Here is an 18,199-nt window from a genome sequence, read left to right as displayed (position 1 = left end):
CCCAGGGCACATCGGGGCATATTGTCGTTGCCCGCTCCCCCGTGGGGAGCACCCATGGTAGTTTGAGTCCCTAGTGAGGGACTCTAGAGACTCTGGGGCATTTGTGTATTTCGGAGTCCCCAGATGGGGGACTCCAACGTTGTGGGCCACATTTGTGAGGAGCCCTGAGAGGCTCTTGGGGGCATAATCTACTTCGAGTCCCCCGAGAGGGACTCCGACGATTGGTGGCATTTGTGGGTGGTAGTGCGGCCCCGGATGGCAGCAGGCCGCTCCCCCCATCTAGGCGACATGATGCAGAGCCCACAAGGCTCCTAAGGTCCCCAAATATCTGTTCTTGAGCCCACGAGGCTCACCGGGCCACAAGTGTGTTGATTGCCAGAGCCTGCGAGGCTCCCACGTTGTTCTTGGGTCCAGTGGTTTTATTGTGAGCCCCAAGAGGAGAGCCAGGAGGCACGCTGGTGCCAATCTCAGTTCTACAGCTGCCCAGCACTTAGTGGGCAGCTGCCACGTTTAGGATTTGCGCAATCTGTTTGGCTGCCTGCGCAGCCTGCACAGCCTGCCCTGACAATTGGGACACAGGGTGTCCTAGCCCTAGAGAGGCCAGTTGGCCTAGGGACTGCCACAGGTAGTGGCTTATGTGAGTTATGCGCAATTGTGTTTTCCTGCACCTCTGAATGTATGTTATGCGTCATGTGCCTTGTTCCCTACACCTCTGAATGTCTTGTGATGCATCATTTGTAATGTGCTTATACCCATACAGGTATTGTGATACTTAGGTGGTTGTTTTTCTCCTAGTACAGGTGTCGCTAGTGAGGTCCTGGTTCCCTTTGTGACCTTTTCCTAAGGTGGTTAGGGTTGCGTAGGTGGTACTTACCTGTTACCGGTGATTACTGGTTGTGTGCTCTAGAGGGTGAGCAGGGGTTATCTTGGCGTGTAACTCCCTTGCTCTGACTTGAGAATGGTGGTCTCTGACTGACTTTGGCGCAAGGCCTGGCCAGCCAGGGATCCCATTTCTAAATGCACCTATGCCTTTTCCCTACTATAGGTGATGACACCTCTCCACATTGGCTACAGCATCACACTGCTGACCTTCTTTGCTCCGCCTCACCCATCTAAAGAATAGTAGACTCCATCGACAGGCTCCAAAAAGAGTGTTGTCGTTCTACATTGATCACATGAAAGCACATCGGTTAGCCGATCAACTCTTGGTTAGGTTCACCGGAGCAAAAAAAGGAAAAGCTGTCCAGAAACGTCCAATCTCCAGTTGGATTGTTCTCTGTATTACGATCTGCTACACATTGGCCTAGAAGCAACTCACTGAAGGTTTAGAAGCTCATTCCACCAGGGTGAAAACTGCACATATCACATCTAACACGGACAACAATAATTCTGGACCGATCAACGCCACCTACCGCCTCACAGAGGTACTGCTCTAGATTTTCCACATCCAGTCTGATTCCGGGGGAATATTCGGAGATAACTAATCTGGGGCTAGATAGAGTCTCTACCATATAGGTTGTTGCCAACAGTAAGTAAGTTATTCATCAAGGCATTGCTTGTGATGCTTTAAACATATGTGTGGTAAGATAAACCTTACATGTGGGATCTTACTACACATCCATGTTAAGTTATCCTCATTTCTATGATTGTAAGACAATTGGATTTTCTTGGCTTTTTAAGATTATAGTTGAAGTTACAACAGTGGTGAGAGAGTTTGCTGAGGATAGTGACTCTTGTGGACACAAGGTTGTCAAGGAACACCCAAATGTCTCCAGTAGGTGATAAATGTTGACTAGCAGAGTATTACAACTGAGGGATAATTGTGATGAAATGGTATTTAAAAAGAGGATGTTAGAGATAGAATAGTTGGAAGGGTTTCGTATGGTTGTGATTGAATTGTTAAGTGTGAGTACTGTTAAAGTGGAAGTACTATCCTTTTCATATTTTGAGTTGCTTATTCAGATGTGAAAAAGTATAACATTCAGTATGAAGTGTCTCTGGTATGGTATTTAATCATTCACTGTTTTAGTATTTTCTGCAATGGGCATAGGGGTTAATATGAGTATCAATGTGTTCAGTAGTCTAATCTGATTTATTGCATATTGAGTGAATGTTCCTTAGATTAAGGGAGGTAGCATTGGTGCCACAGGAGGTTTGTTGTAGTGTTTGACATAGATCTAAGAAGGTTGGATGATTTGAGGCAAGGATGGTTTCTGTAATTACCTTATCCTTCCTGAGGCATCAGAGTGATGAGGTATGTGAGATGTGTGGATATAGGCTAGTGGTTGTCAAAATTGTCTAGCAAATCCAGTGATATTGGAGAGTAATAGTAATTCTGCATATTGATGAGACATAATCAAACTTTTTTAAGATGGAAAGATGGAAGAGGACTCATTTTGATTATGACTCAGCTTGGTTATAGCATTGTCTGGTAAGCCAAACCAGACCGCTAGATGTCTAAATGTGAGTGGACAAGAGCGTTCCCTTCAATTAACCTTTGGAAATAGTGCCAGTTTTTCAAAAGAAAACACAAGCTTTTGTGATACCTTCAGTTTGGTCTGATAGAGATAATTGTTAATTCAAAAGTTCTCCTATATTTCTCACTATTTCAGAAGAGCCTGATTTTACTGAACATGCAGTTTAGAGGTTTTTTTTAATGAAGAACGGGAGAGGGGCTCATTAAAATCGTAGAAAAAGTATTTCTCTTGGGCATCGCCTACATCCTCTTGCTAATAATTCTTCAAAAGGGTGTGGGGGAAGAGAATCTTGCATTGTTCCTTAATATCAAAACACTGTTAAACAACAAGCTATGACCTATCCGTGTTTTTGGACACTTTTCCAAAAGTGGATCTGTTGGGAAGGTCCTCATTCCCTTGTTGGATATCGCCACATAAATCTGTCGCTGTTTAATTTTATTCTTAAATTCTTGGCTGATCCTTGAGGTGTTGCCTAGAAATTCCGAACAGGGAACCAGGGTGACTACTAGCTGCCTTAGTATTTAATATTAATTTTATTATTAGTTTAATTATTGGTTGGGCAGAGTTGTCGTGTCCCCCCCCCCCCCTCCCCTCCAGCCCCCACCCTTCCTTGCCAGCAAAGGGGTGGGCATGGACAATGCCTCTGCCCCTTTGGCAAGGCAGGAAAGAGATGAAATACAGTGGTTCCCTTCCCCGCCCTGTGTCTTAGTAGGGTGCTATTAAAGAGGAAATGCAAACACACCTTCCTCCACAAACCTTACGGAGATATGAGTATTATGAAATATCATAATTAAGACCACTATCGACAGCACTGTAATATAGATGCATTTATTTTCCCAAGCAAGTGAAAAATGCATGTATCCTGTAATTCATAATACGGAATGGACTAGGGCATGCGCCATTGAGAACCGTTGGGAGTGTGAGTGGGGCTTAAGGTACTTGTCCCTTTCAAACCAGTAGGAGTTGGTGACATTTGGGCCTTTAAAATGTTGTGATGTGGGGGAGGTTGCAATCTTTAATGCACTTCAACTTCTCACCTCGCTCATGATGCTTAACTGTACAGCATAGGGCAAATCACATTGACTGCAATCCTATTTACAGTGGTTGCTTAACAGTCCTTCAGGGATTATGCTGTTGTTGCTATTAGACTTTGCATGGTATGTATACCCTGTGCTCTAGTTAAAAATGTTTGTTTATGACCTATACACATGCAAAGATACCATAGCATGAACGGTATCTGTAGATCAACTGAGAGTAATACATTTGTTATTTCCATTGTTTAGGGATGGAACGGCATCATGGCACACTCAGTGCTTTGCCTTTGAGAATTTTTGTTCCCTACCTACAATCAATAACAGTAATAAATAGCATATTACACTTAACCCATCAGCATGTATTCTGCGTATTGAATTTCGGGTTCTTTCATTGTACAAGAAGAGCTTCTTTAATTAAAAAATAAGCATATTTCACACACATCATGTCATACCTGTGTGTTCTGTGCGATTTTAGATTCTGATTGAATTTTTTCGATTCATGCACTTACGTAGGTACAACAAATACAGGCATGGCTACTTTCCTCCGTTCATCTACATCTCTGCGATTTCTTGGAAAACCAGATTCTTAAGCCGTTAGGGACTTCCCCTTGCTTGAATATTGATTTCTCCAAGAACTCCGTTATTATACAATGAACATCTATTCCTTAAGGGTTCATTCATGACGTTCATATGCCTGACTTTACGTCAAATCTGACATTCCTAAAATACTTCAAGGTATAAATATACCTCCACTTGCTATGGCAAAGCACGGTGTGGTTCGGTGCAGTTCGACTACCTACTTGCACGACGCAGCTCTCTACAGCAAGTGCCGAAGGAAGCCAACTCTCCAGCTGACGCACTGATCAGAAGCTGTTCTCCTCTGCCAAGAATCCAGCTCCAGTGTTTCTGACTCCCCTTGCGGGCCTTGTGAAATAGAGTCTGTAAAAGAGATACCAACCTTTCTTATTCTAAGGTATGGAGCTGATTGGAACCTAGAGAAATCTTGGGCAACTCTTGGCAAAACTAAACCTATGCTAAAGACCACACTTACTTCTTCCCTCGTACTAGACCTAGGTTAGGTACATGGGGGTAGGTGTATTTTAGAAGCACCAGTTGAGTATTTTAGCCTGTGTTATTTATGTATGTATTTTTATATGTCATAGCATCAGACAATGCTAGTACAGTATTATTTTATGTTACTGTTTACGCTGTACGCATTATACTTTGCATTCTGTCTAACGATTGTTGCAGTTCACCTCTCTTGCATGAGAAAGAAGACTGTTCAATAAACCCCTTTTATTGAAACGCCCGTCGCTCTATTTTCTCTGCAATTTTCTGTAGAAACGAAGCATGTACGATTGACTGAGTAAAATAGTTATTTATTGTTTTCACGACTCTGAAGATACGTTTTATTCTTGGGAAACAAAGTTGTCATGTTTATGCGGTTAACAGAAACGAATTCCTTTTTGTGTATTCGAGAAAGTTTCTAGTGACCTCTGAGCTAGCTGGCACTCACAATTAAGTTTAGTATATTTGATAGAGACATACTGACCTCAGTCCTATGTCATATCTATAGGGTATATTATTCCAATATGCAGAGCCTATTGGGAATATAGGAACTACACTACATGTGGATGTGAAATAATTCACAGGTGTGATATTTCAGCATATTTTGCATTTACTCCGATTTCATGCCTTGTTTCAGTCGGATTGGCTCCTCTTCAGGAATGCACACTCCTTTCCATTTTTGCTGGATTCTCAAAAAGTCATAAAGTTCAGTAGAGATCTCATAAAAATAATGACAGGAGTTTTAAAGACTAGACCGTGGATCGGAATCTGCATAATATTTATTGAGATATTGTAAAATACGATTTGTCATGTTCAATTAAAGGTATTATGTATAAGGCTTTGCACAGAGGTGTATAATTGAAATTGCAGGTGTCCAACGTGTGAGTTTGGCATTGTGTCTCTAGGTTTTAGATTGAAATGCCTATTTCAAGCTTCACACTAAATTACTTTTCTATAACCAGATGGGTAATGCCCGGAGAGGTCAGCCTTGTTGACTTCGAAAGAGAGCAGATGTTCACTTAGCGATGTTGCTTGTTTGCATATATTTACTTTATTTTTTTGTTGTTTTTATAGACCGCCTTAAATTCGTTTTTGGCTACTGTCTTTAAAGAGGGACTTTGAAAATTTAGTTAGTCACCCTTTTTAGATCACGAGCCACATAGTCCGCTTTGAGCCAGACCACTGCTCATATTTGGATAGTTTTCTTGTTCGCCCCCGTTCCCTGCGCCTTATTCAAAGCTTTCCTCCATATTCTTTTATTTTTCATAGCTTCTTTATCATTATTTTGATTGGCTGATTTGACTTCCATTGATGAGCAAATCAGGACTTCTTTTCTTATTTTGTTTGCTGTTCTTCTTCGTATGGTATCACTTACCTCTCCCTATTCCTTGTCCCTCGCTCAATTTTACCTATTAATGAATTATGTTTTTTAATGCTTATGCTAGGGTGCAGCAGCTGTACATCTCTCTTTTGACCCCCTTTCATCACATCTTCACCCACCTCCCAGCCCCACATTTTTTTTATTTGATTTCGTTTGTTTTAAAAAATATATTTTTCAGAGGGCCTGGCAGCCTTACACTGCTGCTCTCTTTTTTTGCGCCCATGTGCATGTCAGCTCTTCTTCAGTTCCCCCACCCTGCCCTTGCCCTGCTTTTCTCAGATGTACTCTGCTACTTGGCCTCTAATTCCCACCTTGTGGCAACATGCTTGCATGTTTTTTTATTTACCATTCAAAGATGGTAGATCAGATCACCATCTTAAATGGTAATTTAAGAATTAACAAAAAACAAATTACACGCTTGCATCTGCGTTTTGTGTGCACAGATACTACAACCATCTTGGAATGATTTTTCTAAAAACATTAGAATAACCATTCCAAGAGGGAAACTGTTAATGTGCAGGCATAGCATATATATGGGAGCACTGTGTATATATTGGAGCACAGCGTATATGTTGGAATTACCTGTTTTGCTTCAAAAACAAAACATTCCATTGTAGCTGTAGAGGGCACACATACACAGTGGCTTCCCTGTTAGGTTTTTCTTTTTTTTTGTTAACACTTTTTTTGTCTATTCTCACTTTACAGTATTAAGATAGCAGACAGGCACTGCAGAACATTAAAAAAAATAAGTATTAGTAAAGCTGATAGATGTATTGGGTTCAATTATTGGCTTGACCAATATTTTTCTTAAAATAATTAGCAAAATGTGTTTTTTGTTAGGCATATGTCAGAAAAGAGTTTTCTATTGCAACATGTTTTAGGATCCCAAACATAAGGTGTACTATCCAGTGTTGATAAATAATGAATTACGCTTGCAAGTAAAATATATATATTTTTAATTGTCATTTGAATTTAGACTGATTTTGGCAATAAGAAGTCTTCCTCCAGTTTCTCTTTTTTGAGAATGATTCTGTAAATTAGGAACATGTGATTGTAATTGAATGCATGCGTATGGAATTGATGGTTTCAGACATCCATTCTGCCAAAAGATAAACAGTTGTTTTTCTAATTTAAGCTTCAACAGATCTGCAAGATTTTAAATGCACATATGGACTCGCTGCAGTGGATCGATCAAAATTCAGGTATGAGCTGTTTTAAAGACTTGTAAGATGTTTTGGATAGGTAATGGAAAAACATTTAGAGAATCTCTATCCAAACTGTGGCAGTTAGGTGTTGTTGGGAAGCACTTGTATTTTTTCTCCAGACTTAACCTGTGAAATGGAACGTAGTCCTGCATTGTCTTTCCTTCCATTTACTTTCATCGGGTTGTGTCTTTGCTTTTCAGCTTCTCCCGCTACACTGGTAGTCTTAACCTGTTTTTTCCCTCAGCCCGTTTGGCTCTCTGTATGGCTGCCACTTGCCATTTGGGCTGATATATATACATTAAGTATCAGAAGAGACAAAATGTACAGCTTATATTGTTGCAATGATTTCTGCTCATACACAGAACTGTGCACAGAGACCTAGGACATTAGTGAATTGTGGTGTACCAGAAACTCACCTCAGTACCAAGAAGAACCCCAACCAGCTAGCATCAGTGTCACATTATCTCTTTGTCCTATAGCAAAGTAACCAATGATTAGACAACCTAGAACATGTGACTTAGGACCATCTCGTTTCTGCCCACCTCCTAATAGATATGTGGGTTTCATATATGACATAGTCCTCTGTATTTTCGTGGAATCAATCCCAAGACCATATGGAAATATATACATGTGTGTTCTTCCTGACTTAAGTCATCTAGCAGTGTGTAAGGTGTCTTCTACTCCTTTGTTAGCCAAGACCCTGGAATGTGTGCAGTATGTGTTCACTTGAAACCTCAGTTTAGCCAACAATTCAATAAGAATCCCAACTTGCTGAAAATGTCAGTGAAAGAGGTGAGCCAAGACTTTTTCTCAGCCACTCTGAGGGTAGGAAAACTTAACATGCATAGTTGCGGCATATTTTCCTTCATTGTTCTGCATAAGATAGACCAATGCAAAATCTTTGACAACTTATAGTCAGTCAAATCTTAATTTAAAAAAATCAATATAAACAAATTAAAAACATTGCAACAGTCAAGTTTTTCCAGAATGTTGTGGTGAATCTAAAAATGGGCATTTCTTTATGGTCTCCCAGCCAACTAGCCATCTCAAGCGGGGTTTGCCATGCCATCCAACTAAAGAATTATCCAGTGGTGAAGATATAAAAACAACATGGTTTTGCCGGGTTTCCTAAGGGAACAAAGCTTTGTTTGTTGACAGTTACCGAACAGCCATTTTCCTTGACTGACTTGAATTAGTAGATCGCACTTCATCTGGAATAGCCTTTTAGGAACCACAAATCCAAGCGAAACCCATATACGATTGGTATTCATAAACCCAGGAGACATGATGGAACATATATGTTGGTTGATCTTGGGTGTAGCAATACTTCTGTGTTAACGAATCTGAAAGAAGGTGTAATCAATTGCAAATGTTTCCTATAAAAATGCTTATTTTCTGAGTTTATGCAGTGTCTTTTCTAAACAGCCATCCATTCTCAGATTCCTTAAGGTATGCTGATGTGGAAAGGTTTTGTGTTTCTGTACAGACATTGCATTCTTATTTACATCCAAAAGACAGGACCAACAAACCAGAATATTTGCTATACTTCCTTTGAAATCTGCATCCGGCATCTCTTTTTGTACAAATGAGATGCAGGAGGCCTGTGGGGCCTTGCTTACCAAGGCACTCCCCATAAATGCCGGATACCCCGGCACTAAAAATCCAAGGACATTGGAAGGCCATTGTTTCTTCTGAGAAGTTTCTGCCCGAGGACACTAGATTTACTTTTTTAGAACTTCATGACAATATCCACATTTTCTCCAACTCTCATGGACAGACCATTTTCATAGTTTATGTACAATTTTGCAGCCATATTATTGAAAAGCATCAGGAGCGCTTGGGAGGGGTGTGTGTGTGTGTGTGTGTGTGTGGGTGTGCGTGTGTGCGTGTGTGTGTGTGTGTGTGCGTGTGTGTGTGTGTCTGTGTGAATATACATGTTCTTGTGCTTAATGGCCCTTTGTCATTACAGATGCTTGCGTAGTCCCATCTGTATTGAGTGCATTGCAAGTTAAGGCCTACAGAGTGTAAAGTGGATGTTTGCTTATTTGCATGAGAGGGTGTGGCTGTTTACAAATGAGAATGCGTTTGGACGAGTGCTTGTGGCATATTACAGATATAGATGCACAGGCAAGGAGGCCATTAAGCTATTTCCTGACCCTGTGTCATCAAAACGTTGTCTCAGTGCTCTCATCTTCCCCAGGTGACCAATTGTGAGATGACAGTGAGGGCCCCTGCAACTCTGTAGGGTTACTGTTGCAGTCTTCTGTACGAATCGCACTAATACTGACTGCATAATTTTTTTCATTCTTCTTTTATTGATAGTGCAATGCATTTCCACTTCTTGGAGGTGGATCAAGTCCCTCATTTACCATGTATATGCTCCGAGGTCTGGAGAAAAGTCACACGTAGAGTATCTAAATGAGGTTTATATGGCAGGGCACTCAACGCGTTTTGACGCAAACTGTCTTGATCACGAGTGAAAATCAAAAGTAACAACAGACCTTATATAACAACCATAATGCCTAAATAAAACAAAGAACAACAAACTGAAAGTGACTGTGGGTGCCATGTTGGAGTGTAGCATGGATAACAAAATAAGTTAATAAACACAATAATGTATAGCTAAATGCATGCCTACAAACTAAGATCAAGTCCATCCATGAAATGTTGCATCCAGTAAAGGGTAAATAGCCCATTCCTTGAAACAGACTATACACTAAAGACAAAGGGGGGCAGACCTAATATGTATAATACATCAATGGAGGACTCATCATCATAAACTTCTCTTGTGAATCATGCATGCAGCATATCCCATAAATTGTAATTGTCCCAATCAAATAACCAAATAATACATTCTTAAGAGAAATCAAAGTCATGCAAAACCATTTTGGGCATTTTTAGAATTCAAACTCCCATTTTCAGTTCCTCAGTGGGCGATAGAATAGAGCGCAAGTTGTATAATGCCACAAGTACAATTGTACAGTCTAAATCCCTAACCAAACGCAAAAGGCGTAACAAAAAAGAAGGTGCAAGAAAATATAATAAACCATACTGTAGCACAATATATCAAATCCATTCATACATCATAATGCATTTCCTCCTGATTAATTAATAAACTAAGTCATTCAAATTGAACTCCTGTTAAGTAAGCAAGGTGTCATGCTTAACTCATATGATCAGTTGCATCTCCGCAGTCATCCCCAATGCCACCCATTGAAGAATGATGAAGAGAAGTTAAAAACCAAGACCTTCAGTATCTGAACAGCATACCAAAATATTAGAGATTGCTTGCAGAGAAACTAATAATTACATAGTTTAACCTAAATGGACAGCCAACTCCTTGTCCATTTTCAGTCCTGCAGGATGTAATATTATGTGTTGAACCTGAAAATGTTTCGCCGATCCATAGTGAGAACACTGTTACCTGCCCCCCCCCCCCTCCCCTACTTCCCTCTTCCCCCCCTCCCCCCATCCCCGGATGTTAGGGTAAACGTGGTCGAACACAAAAAATTGCAAGAGGATACTGTTGCTAGAGTGCTACTCTTTAAAATGCCTAGCAACCGGATATTGTTTATCCTGATGGGTAATGGCCTCATGTGTTCTAGAAAACGCTTCTTGGCCATGTGTATGGCCCTGCCAATACAAAATAAATTACACAGAAATCTTAGTGCATACACACAAAAATCAAAGTTTTATGACCGCCCTTTCTGAATTTTGAATTCTTTCCTCGTATCTGATCTAGTGAAAGACTATACCTTCTTACTGGATTTACATACTTTACATTTGAAACATGGTACAAAACTGGGTATGCGTCTCCAGCCAATTGTATCATGAGTTTTGCTAACCATGTTTCTGTACAACATGTCCTTCGGATTCTGACTTCTGAAGTTATGCTAGGTTGCATAGGCACATACTTGGATATAACATCTTCAGTATGAAGTACGTCAATATTTGTTCAAAATATCCCTTATGTTATTAGCCTGTTTACTGATAGTAGTAATGAATCAAACTTTTTAACTTTCCTCTGGTACCTTTCTCTGAGCCACAAGATGGTTTTCCCTCTTAGTCCCATCTATCTTTTATTGCAGCTGTGGCAAGTGTTTTTTTGTTTTTCTTTTAAGCGTACCTCCTGTAACAAAATCTATGTAGAATCACAGTTTTCTCTTCTTCAAAAGCTATATCACCTTCTGTTGGCTGAGAGAAAGGTACCTGAGGAAAGTGAACAAGTTCGATTCATTACTGCTTACATTAATCAGGCTAACAACATAAGGGTATTTGAGAACATATGCGAGCGACACAGGGAAGAAATCACTTATGTACCCACTCACGGAACCACTTAGACATTCTCACAAACGTTTTAAAATCCAATGGTTACGGGGTTCGTTATATTTAGGAAACATTTAAATAACTGTACAAATTCACTGAAAAAAAAGGTTACAGTTGGCAAATAGATTTTTTAAAGAAACTTAAAAATTCACTGAATAGATGGGCTCAGATTTCAGTTGTACAACCCCAGTGAAATTAATCAGTTATAGTTACCTGAGCTAACTATATTGTAAGCCTCCACAATACACTGCTTATAATCTCACATATTACATCACTAATGACATGGTCAGTGGCATCACTGAATACATCTCAAATGACATAGCTGATGACATCTCAAATAATATCACTGATGACATCATCCACAGAATTACTCACATACCCACAGATGACATCATCCACAGAACCACTCACACCCCTATACAAACTTTTATTCACCCACACAACCACTCACATACCCATTCACAGACCCATGCAAGTACTCACACGAGCACTCATTAATCCATAGAGCTATTCACACACCCCCTCACTCAATAAGCCGCTCACACAACCACTCACACAGTTACTCATTAAACCAGTCGCCACTACAGCTACTCACACACCCACATAGTCACCTATACACCCACCCTTACAGCCTCTCACTCAACCATACAAGCACTCACACACCCACATAACCACTTACTTACCCATTCCCACAGGTACTCCCATATCCATTCACTCACCCATACAGCCATTCACACACACTCACTCTCCAATACAACCACTCACACAACAACTCACTTAATCACTCAGCCACTCACTTACCCATACAACCACATAAACATCCAGTAACTCACTCATACAGCCATTCAGACACCCACTCACCCACCCATACAGCCACTCACACACCCACTCACCCATCCAAACAGCCTCTCACCCATACGGCCACTGACACACTCATCCTACCATTCCCACACTCATCCTACCACTCCTACACTCATCCTACCACTCCTACACTGCTATTCACGCAGCCACTCATTTACTCACATAGCTACTCAGACACCTACATATACACCCATACAGCCACTAACGCATCCATATAGCCACTCACAACTCCACAAAACCACTCACACACCCATACAACCACCGAAATGCCCACTCACGCACCCACAGAGCTAGTCAGAAACCCACTCACCCATACAGCCACTCATGCACGCACTCACACACTGATACAGCCACACATATAGCATATGAAATAGTATCACTCAGTAGTACAACTAGTATACTAATCTAACTTCTGTAGGAGTTTAAAATAAATGTTTAACACTCATAAACTTTTAGAAAACCCAATCACTGGATGATGTCATCAGTGATGTATCTGACCATGTCATGAGTGATGTAATATATAAGGTCCTAAGCAGTGCATTGCAGTGGCTGAAGTTAGTTATCTCACATAACTATCACTGCAGAATTTCACTGGTTTGTATGAATGAAATTTGAGCCTAACTAGAACATCCCTGTAGCCTTTGTTTTTTTTCAGTGAATCTCTAAGGCTTTTTTACCATTAAGTAAGATGCTCATCGCAATACACAGTGAGGGGCGGTTGAGCGCAGGGCTGGCCCTTTCATTGTGCTGCCACACCCAAGCTTGCTGCTCCTGATCCCCCCCCTCCTGCTTGCCATGCATTGTCTTAGTCCATGGCACTGCTCCTTCATTACAACTGTGTGGCCGTTCTGCCCTTCCTGCCTGCCCTAAACAGTTAGCTTGCAGCCCTCCCCTAACTTCACTCTCTGAGGGGATCTCAACCTGCATTTTGATGATCTCTCAAAATCCGAAGTTTCCGAACTTGCCCAAGACCTACTAGCTATTCAGCTAATACAAAGAGTCAATGGCCCTACTCATAGTAAAAGCCACATTCTAGACCCTGTTTTTTTCCAATGAAAATACGCTCTTTGTGGGTGACCCTATCCCAGTGCCCTGGTCGGGTCACTTTTTGATCCCTATCTCCTGGAACACAATCCGCTGCTGTTCAATCCATCAGTAGCTAGGAACGTCCATGGCCTAAATTACCTCTAGAACCTTGGATCTCGGCCCTTAAAGATACCAGGCCTACGTTAGACTCCAACCCTAGCTCAGCCACAGAAAAATTCACTCAGTGGATAGTCTTCCTTGGACGCAGTCATCCGTATTAAAACTAGCTATAAAATGGCTCACCTAAGCTTTGGGAATATAAACAAACCTGCAAAAGACTGGAAAGGAAATGGAGGAAAGACAACAATGAATCAAGTAAACAGAAATATAGAGAGTCTATAAAACTCTACCAAACTGAAGTTAAAAAAAGTACAAGCACTCTATTACGCCGAAGAAATTAATCTAGCAGCTAATGCTCCTCGGGAAATCTTTTGCATCGCAGAGAATCTTCTGGAGCTCCCCCTTCCAGTTATATCACCCAATGTCTCTCCAGCCCGTTACAATGAACTCGCAGAATTCTTCCACAAAAAGGTCCAAGGTATTTACAATATATTTCCTCGGTCCTCCTGCCCCAGTGACTTTCTTGTGAGAGACAATTCCCCTCCCCACATTGAACACCTACTAGAGTAACTTCCAATCATGAACCTGGACACTTTATCAGAAATCTTCTCCCAAGTATAATCTGGCTCCCCTCTTGACCCGGCATCTCCCCATTTTTTACGTAAGGCCGAGGAAGTAGTACTCCCAGTCATACTGGAAGTGATCATCTATCCATTTCCATCGGCCAAGTCCCTCCATCCTGGGAACAGGCTATGGTGAGGGCACTGCTTAGAAAGCCAAACTTAAATTCTGAAGTTCTGGGTAATTACTGTCCCATTTCTCTTCTCCCTGGGATAAGTAAGACTTTAGAAAAATATGTCAATAGGATTCTCTCCTGAGTTTTTAGAAACTCATAATTAATTACACTGTTCCCAAACAGGATTCCGGCCACGACATGGTATGGAAATTGCACTTCTTGCGGTAGTCGAAGAGTCTAAGAAAATCCTCGACCAAGGAGGAACCGTTGCTATTATCCTCCTCAACCTGAACTCCGCATTCAATACTGTCAATTATGACATCCATACTGAGCATCCTACTGAAGGTACACCCATTATTGGCCCTACGATCATCCAGGTCATCAATTCCTCACTAAGCACAGGGCTGCAGATTGCCCAGAACTGTGCGGCCAGACTGCTTACAGGAACATCCAAATTCCTATCCGCAAAACCAGCCCTCCGTGTACTACACTGGTTCCCAGTGAAAGAGCGAGTTATCTTTAAATCGCTCTGTATCGTGCACAGGTCAATGCAGGGGACTGCTCCTCCTCTTCTCTCGGCTGTAATTCATCCTTATAAAGCAAGGGGAGAACTTCGCTCGGATGAACTCCTCCTAGTTAATATCCCCAGAATTAAACGTGCCAGAAGTGGTGTCAGACTCTTCTCCCTCAATGCCGGCAGGCTTTGGAATACTGTGCCCCTTCACATCCGGAAAGTGACTGGTCATCTTGCCTTCCGAAACAACTCAAAACCTTCCTGTTCCCTTGATTTTGATGTTTCACCTGGTCATGAATTGCCTAGCACTGGAAGGCCTTCTGGTAGCCATGCGTTTTTTACAAATGTTCATTTCATTTAATCTGCCCTGGGAAACTGCTTTTGCAACGCGTCTGAGCCACGCGGGCCTTTTACCCGTAAGCAGAACCACACATATGCGTGGTTAAGGCAGTGCACAGTCTAGAAGGGCGGATGGGTGGGCATAGGAAGAGGATGGATCTGGAGATGGAAGGAGCTGCTAAGTGGGGCTGCGGCCTTGTTTTTGGGGCGCAGGGGACTTTTTTAGGATTGGAGGTCGTTTTTAGGGCTTAGGACGGTCGCTGTTATTTTCAGGGCTCAGGGGGGTCGGGGTTGTTTTTAAGGCTTAGGGTGATGTTGGGGTTGTTTCTAGGGCTCGGGGGGGGGGGGTGAGGTTGTTTTTATGGCTCAGTTGGGGTTGGGGTTGTTTTTAGGCTTGGGAAGAATTTGGGTTGTGTTTAAGGCTCAGGAGGAGGTAGATGTTGTTTTTAGAGCTCAGAGTGGGGGGCTATGTTAAGACGCATTAGTAGTTTGGGCAGCGTTGTAGAGGCACTCATGACTTAGTCATGCACCTCTGTCAAACAACCTCTGCCCTATGCCCTAGTATGTTGGCAGGTGGTCGTATTGATGGGTTTTGCTGATGTGTGCAGATAACTTTCTCTTTACCTAGATCACACACTGGACTTCTTTAACACGTACGGTATAAAAGGGCCATATTTCTCAATAGAAATACTCCTGTTTCAACCTAAAAGGTTAGGCATAGAAATGAGATTTACTTCCGTTGTGATTTCTGTTCTGGGCGGAGTATGGAATAAAAGTAGATATTTCTGTCCCACCTGAGATGCAGCTCCCCATGTGGCATCACCGCAGTAGATCTGAACTGCTGTTGGTGGGGACAGGAGGTGTGCCTGTCACTGATTTCCATTCATCCCTCTCAGAATAAGGAACTCGATGCAATTTGTCTGCAAATTGTGTCGAAGGAAGATGCATGCTCACAATGTAGTTTACTCACACACATAGAGCACAGTTAAGATTGTTTGCAAATTTGTTCAGGTGCAAAATGCTTGGGAAAATATTTTCTCATTCCTCCATTTAAATTCTATTTGTAAGATTTGCTTCGATTGCCAGATTGCTGTTATTCGTTTTTGTCTTTTTGACTAGTAAGCAAAAAGATAAAATGAAACTAAGATTTTAGGTTATTTATGGTCCCTCTATAAACTCCTATTTTTTTTTCTATCCTACAGCACTGTTGCAAAGAAAGGTGGAGGAAGTAACAAAAGTCTGCGACAACAGGCGCAAAGACCAGGAGCGCAGCTTTCGAATTGCATTTGATTAGTACTTATTACCTCTCTTTTGAAGTTATGTTTAATAATTCACGTCAAAACATTTTTCGGAAAATCCCAAAAAGAGCCATTCAGTTTAAGTGTAGCCACTTTTTTTTCTTTTCAATAATAAAATGTTTTTTTGCATTCAAGATGTTTCTTTTTGCTTGCATTTCACATGAAAAACTGTACTATGCACATTGAGGTTTTTATACGTCCCACACAATTCAGGGCTTCTTGCTTTTGTACTCTGTTAATTTGCTAACACGGTATATGAAGAATTAGGAGCAAAAAGTGTAACACGAAGAGGATTCTAAAGAACACATTTTACACCGTTTTATTACCTTGCATGACCCATTTGAAGTATACTTTTAAAACAGTCACTCGTCTGAAGAAGCATGTTAAGCAGTTTTCACGTTTTCTAGAAATGATCATCTTGTCAGCTAAGCCGCTTTTAAATTATACTCTAAATACTTTGAATCAGGAACCTCTTACCGTTTACATGATGCGAGCTACTTCTTCTGGTCAAGAAAAATCATCCTGAGGCTGAGCTACTAAAGTTTTTATTAAATGTAACACTATTAAAATAGTCCGTTATGCATTCACTATAGTGACTACCCCATGTACGTTACCAGTAGCAACTACTCCAATAATAATGCCAAAAAAAGCTTTAATAATATGAAAACTCTTCTAACTAATGATATAACAGCCCTAGCAACAAGTGCATACTTGCAAAAAGGGCATAACCACAGCAAAACACTGCTCAACTCAGCATGAATTAGTATTCAAATATCAGTTTCAAATGTATTTTGGACATGCAACTATTTTGAATTAGATTCTAAAAACACACTTCTGTGTTTACTACTTTCCATTTGGGTTAACCAAGTTCCCCAAATAAAAACTTGTCTTTCTGATAAAATAAACGAATTTTACCCTCAAATACCAGTTTTAAATTGTAGTATTGAAGAATCAGCTTGTATTTTTCATCAAATGCTTATTTGTACAAAACATCTCACATGGACATATTGGGCGAAAGGTAACTTAGACTTTTGAGTAAGTTAACACTGGTGTGTTAGTTTACTACATTTCGGTATTCACAAATTCAGAGGGCACAGAGTAAGTTACTACTAAAAAAAAGAATTTCTGAAGTTTAAATTGAAAAATAAATCCAACCTAAAGAAACACGTTGTCAATGTGCATTAATAATTATCAAAAGTATGTTTAGATGTTGCAGTACCAATGATTGGCCATGTCTTGTGCTGGACTTTCTACTGTTTTTTTTTTAGTAGTACTAACTTATATTTGGAGTTAATGAGTAGTACATTTACTGAAAAGTGTAAGTTACCTCTGTGAATCAGGCCTATTCTGCAGTGACCGTTTCTTGCTTTGGGCAAAGGGGCTGTGCCCACCTAATTTCCTTCAGAATTAACATGTAGATGATATAATTTATATTGTAATGATTACAGTAGGTTCGAGGCATGTGGGCCGCTAAATTCATATCTTGTGCATAGATCGCCGCCTAGTGTTGGGTCCGGATGATTGCACCTTGTTGTCCTGGAAGAGTCTTTGAAGTATCACGAGATACGTGGCTCCTCCCCGGACTACAGTGCGCATGGGCATCCTCTCCATCTTCAGATTGTTTTTTTCCGCCATTGGGTTCCGATGTGTTCCGTGACTCTCGTTCGGAACCTATAGGAAAAACTTGTTTTCTTCAGGCCAAAAGGCCTCTTTAAGCGTCGGTATTGTACTTCGTTCAGTTCTGAGTTAACTTTTCCGGTTTCCCGGATACTTGAGCACGTGTGCTCCTAGCTTTTTAGGCCCGATCGAAGATT

The 18,199-nt window shown here is 41.0% G+C and overlaps 1 protein-coding gene across 2 annotated transcripts in view; it reads left to right on the top strand.

Moving 5' to 3' along the window:
- The window catches only part of NUP62CL (nucleoporin 62 C-terminal like), a 325,577-nt gene extending 309,058 nt beyond the window's left edge, over nt 1-16,519 (top strand). For both annotated transcript variants that reach the window (XM_086964653.1, XM_086964652.1), the window contains 2 exons: nt 7,096-7,162; nt 16,290-16,519. In XM_086964653.1, the coding sequence (XP_086820779.1) occupies nt 7,096-7,162; nt 16,290-16,381 (159 nt within the window). In that variant the 3' untranslated portion in view covers nt 16,382-16,519. The remainder of the gene's footprint in view (nt 1-7,095; nt 7,163-16,289) is intronic.
- Nucleotides 16,520-18,199: the final 1,680 nt, after the last annotated feature.

The sequence above is a fragment of the Lissotriton vulgaris genome, chromosome 4_1 (assembly GCF_964263255.1).
Source record: "Lissotriton vulgaris chromosome 4_1, aLisVul1.2, whole genome shotgun sequence".
Lineage (NCBI taxonomy): Eukaryota > Metazoa > Chordata > Amphibia > Caudata > Salamandridae > Lissotriton > Lissotriton vulgaris.
The sequence above is the reverse complement of the archived record's forward strand: the minus strand, read 5'-3'. Positions and strand labels throughout refer to the sequence as shown.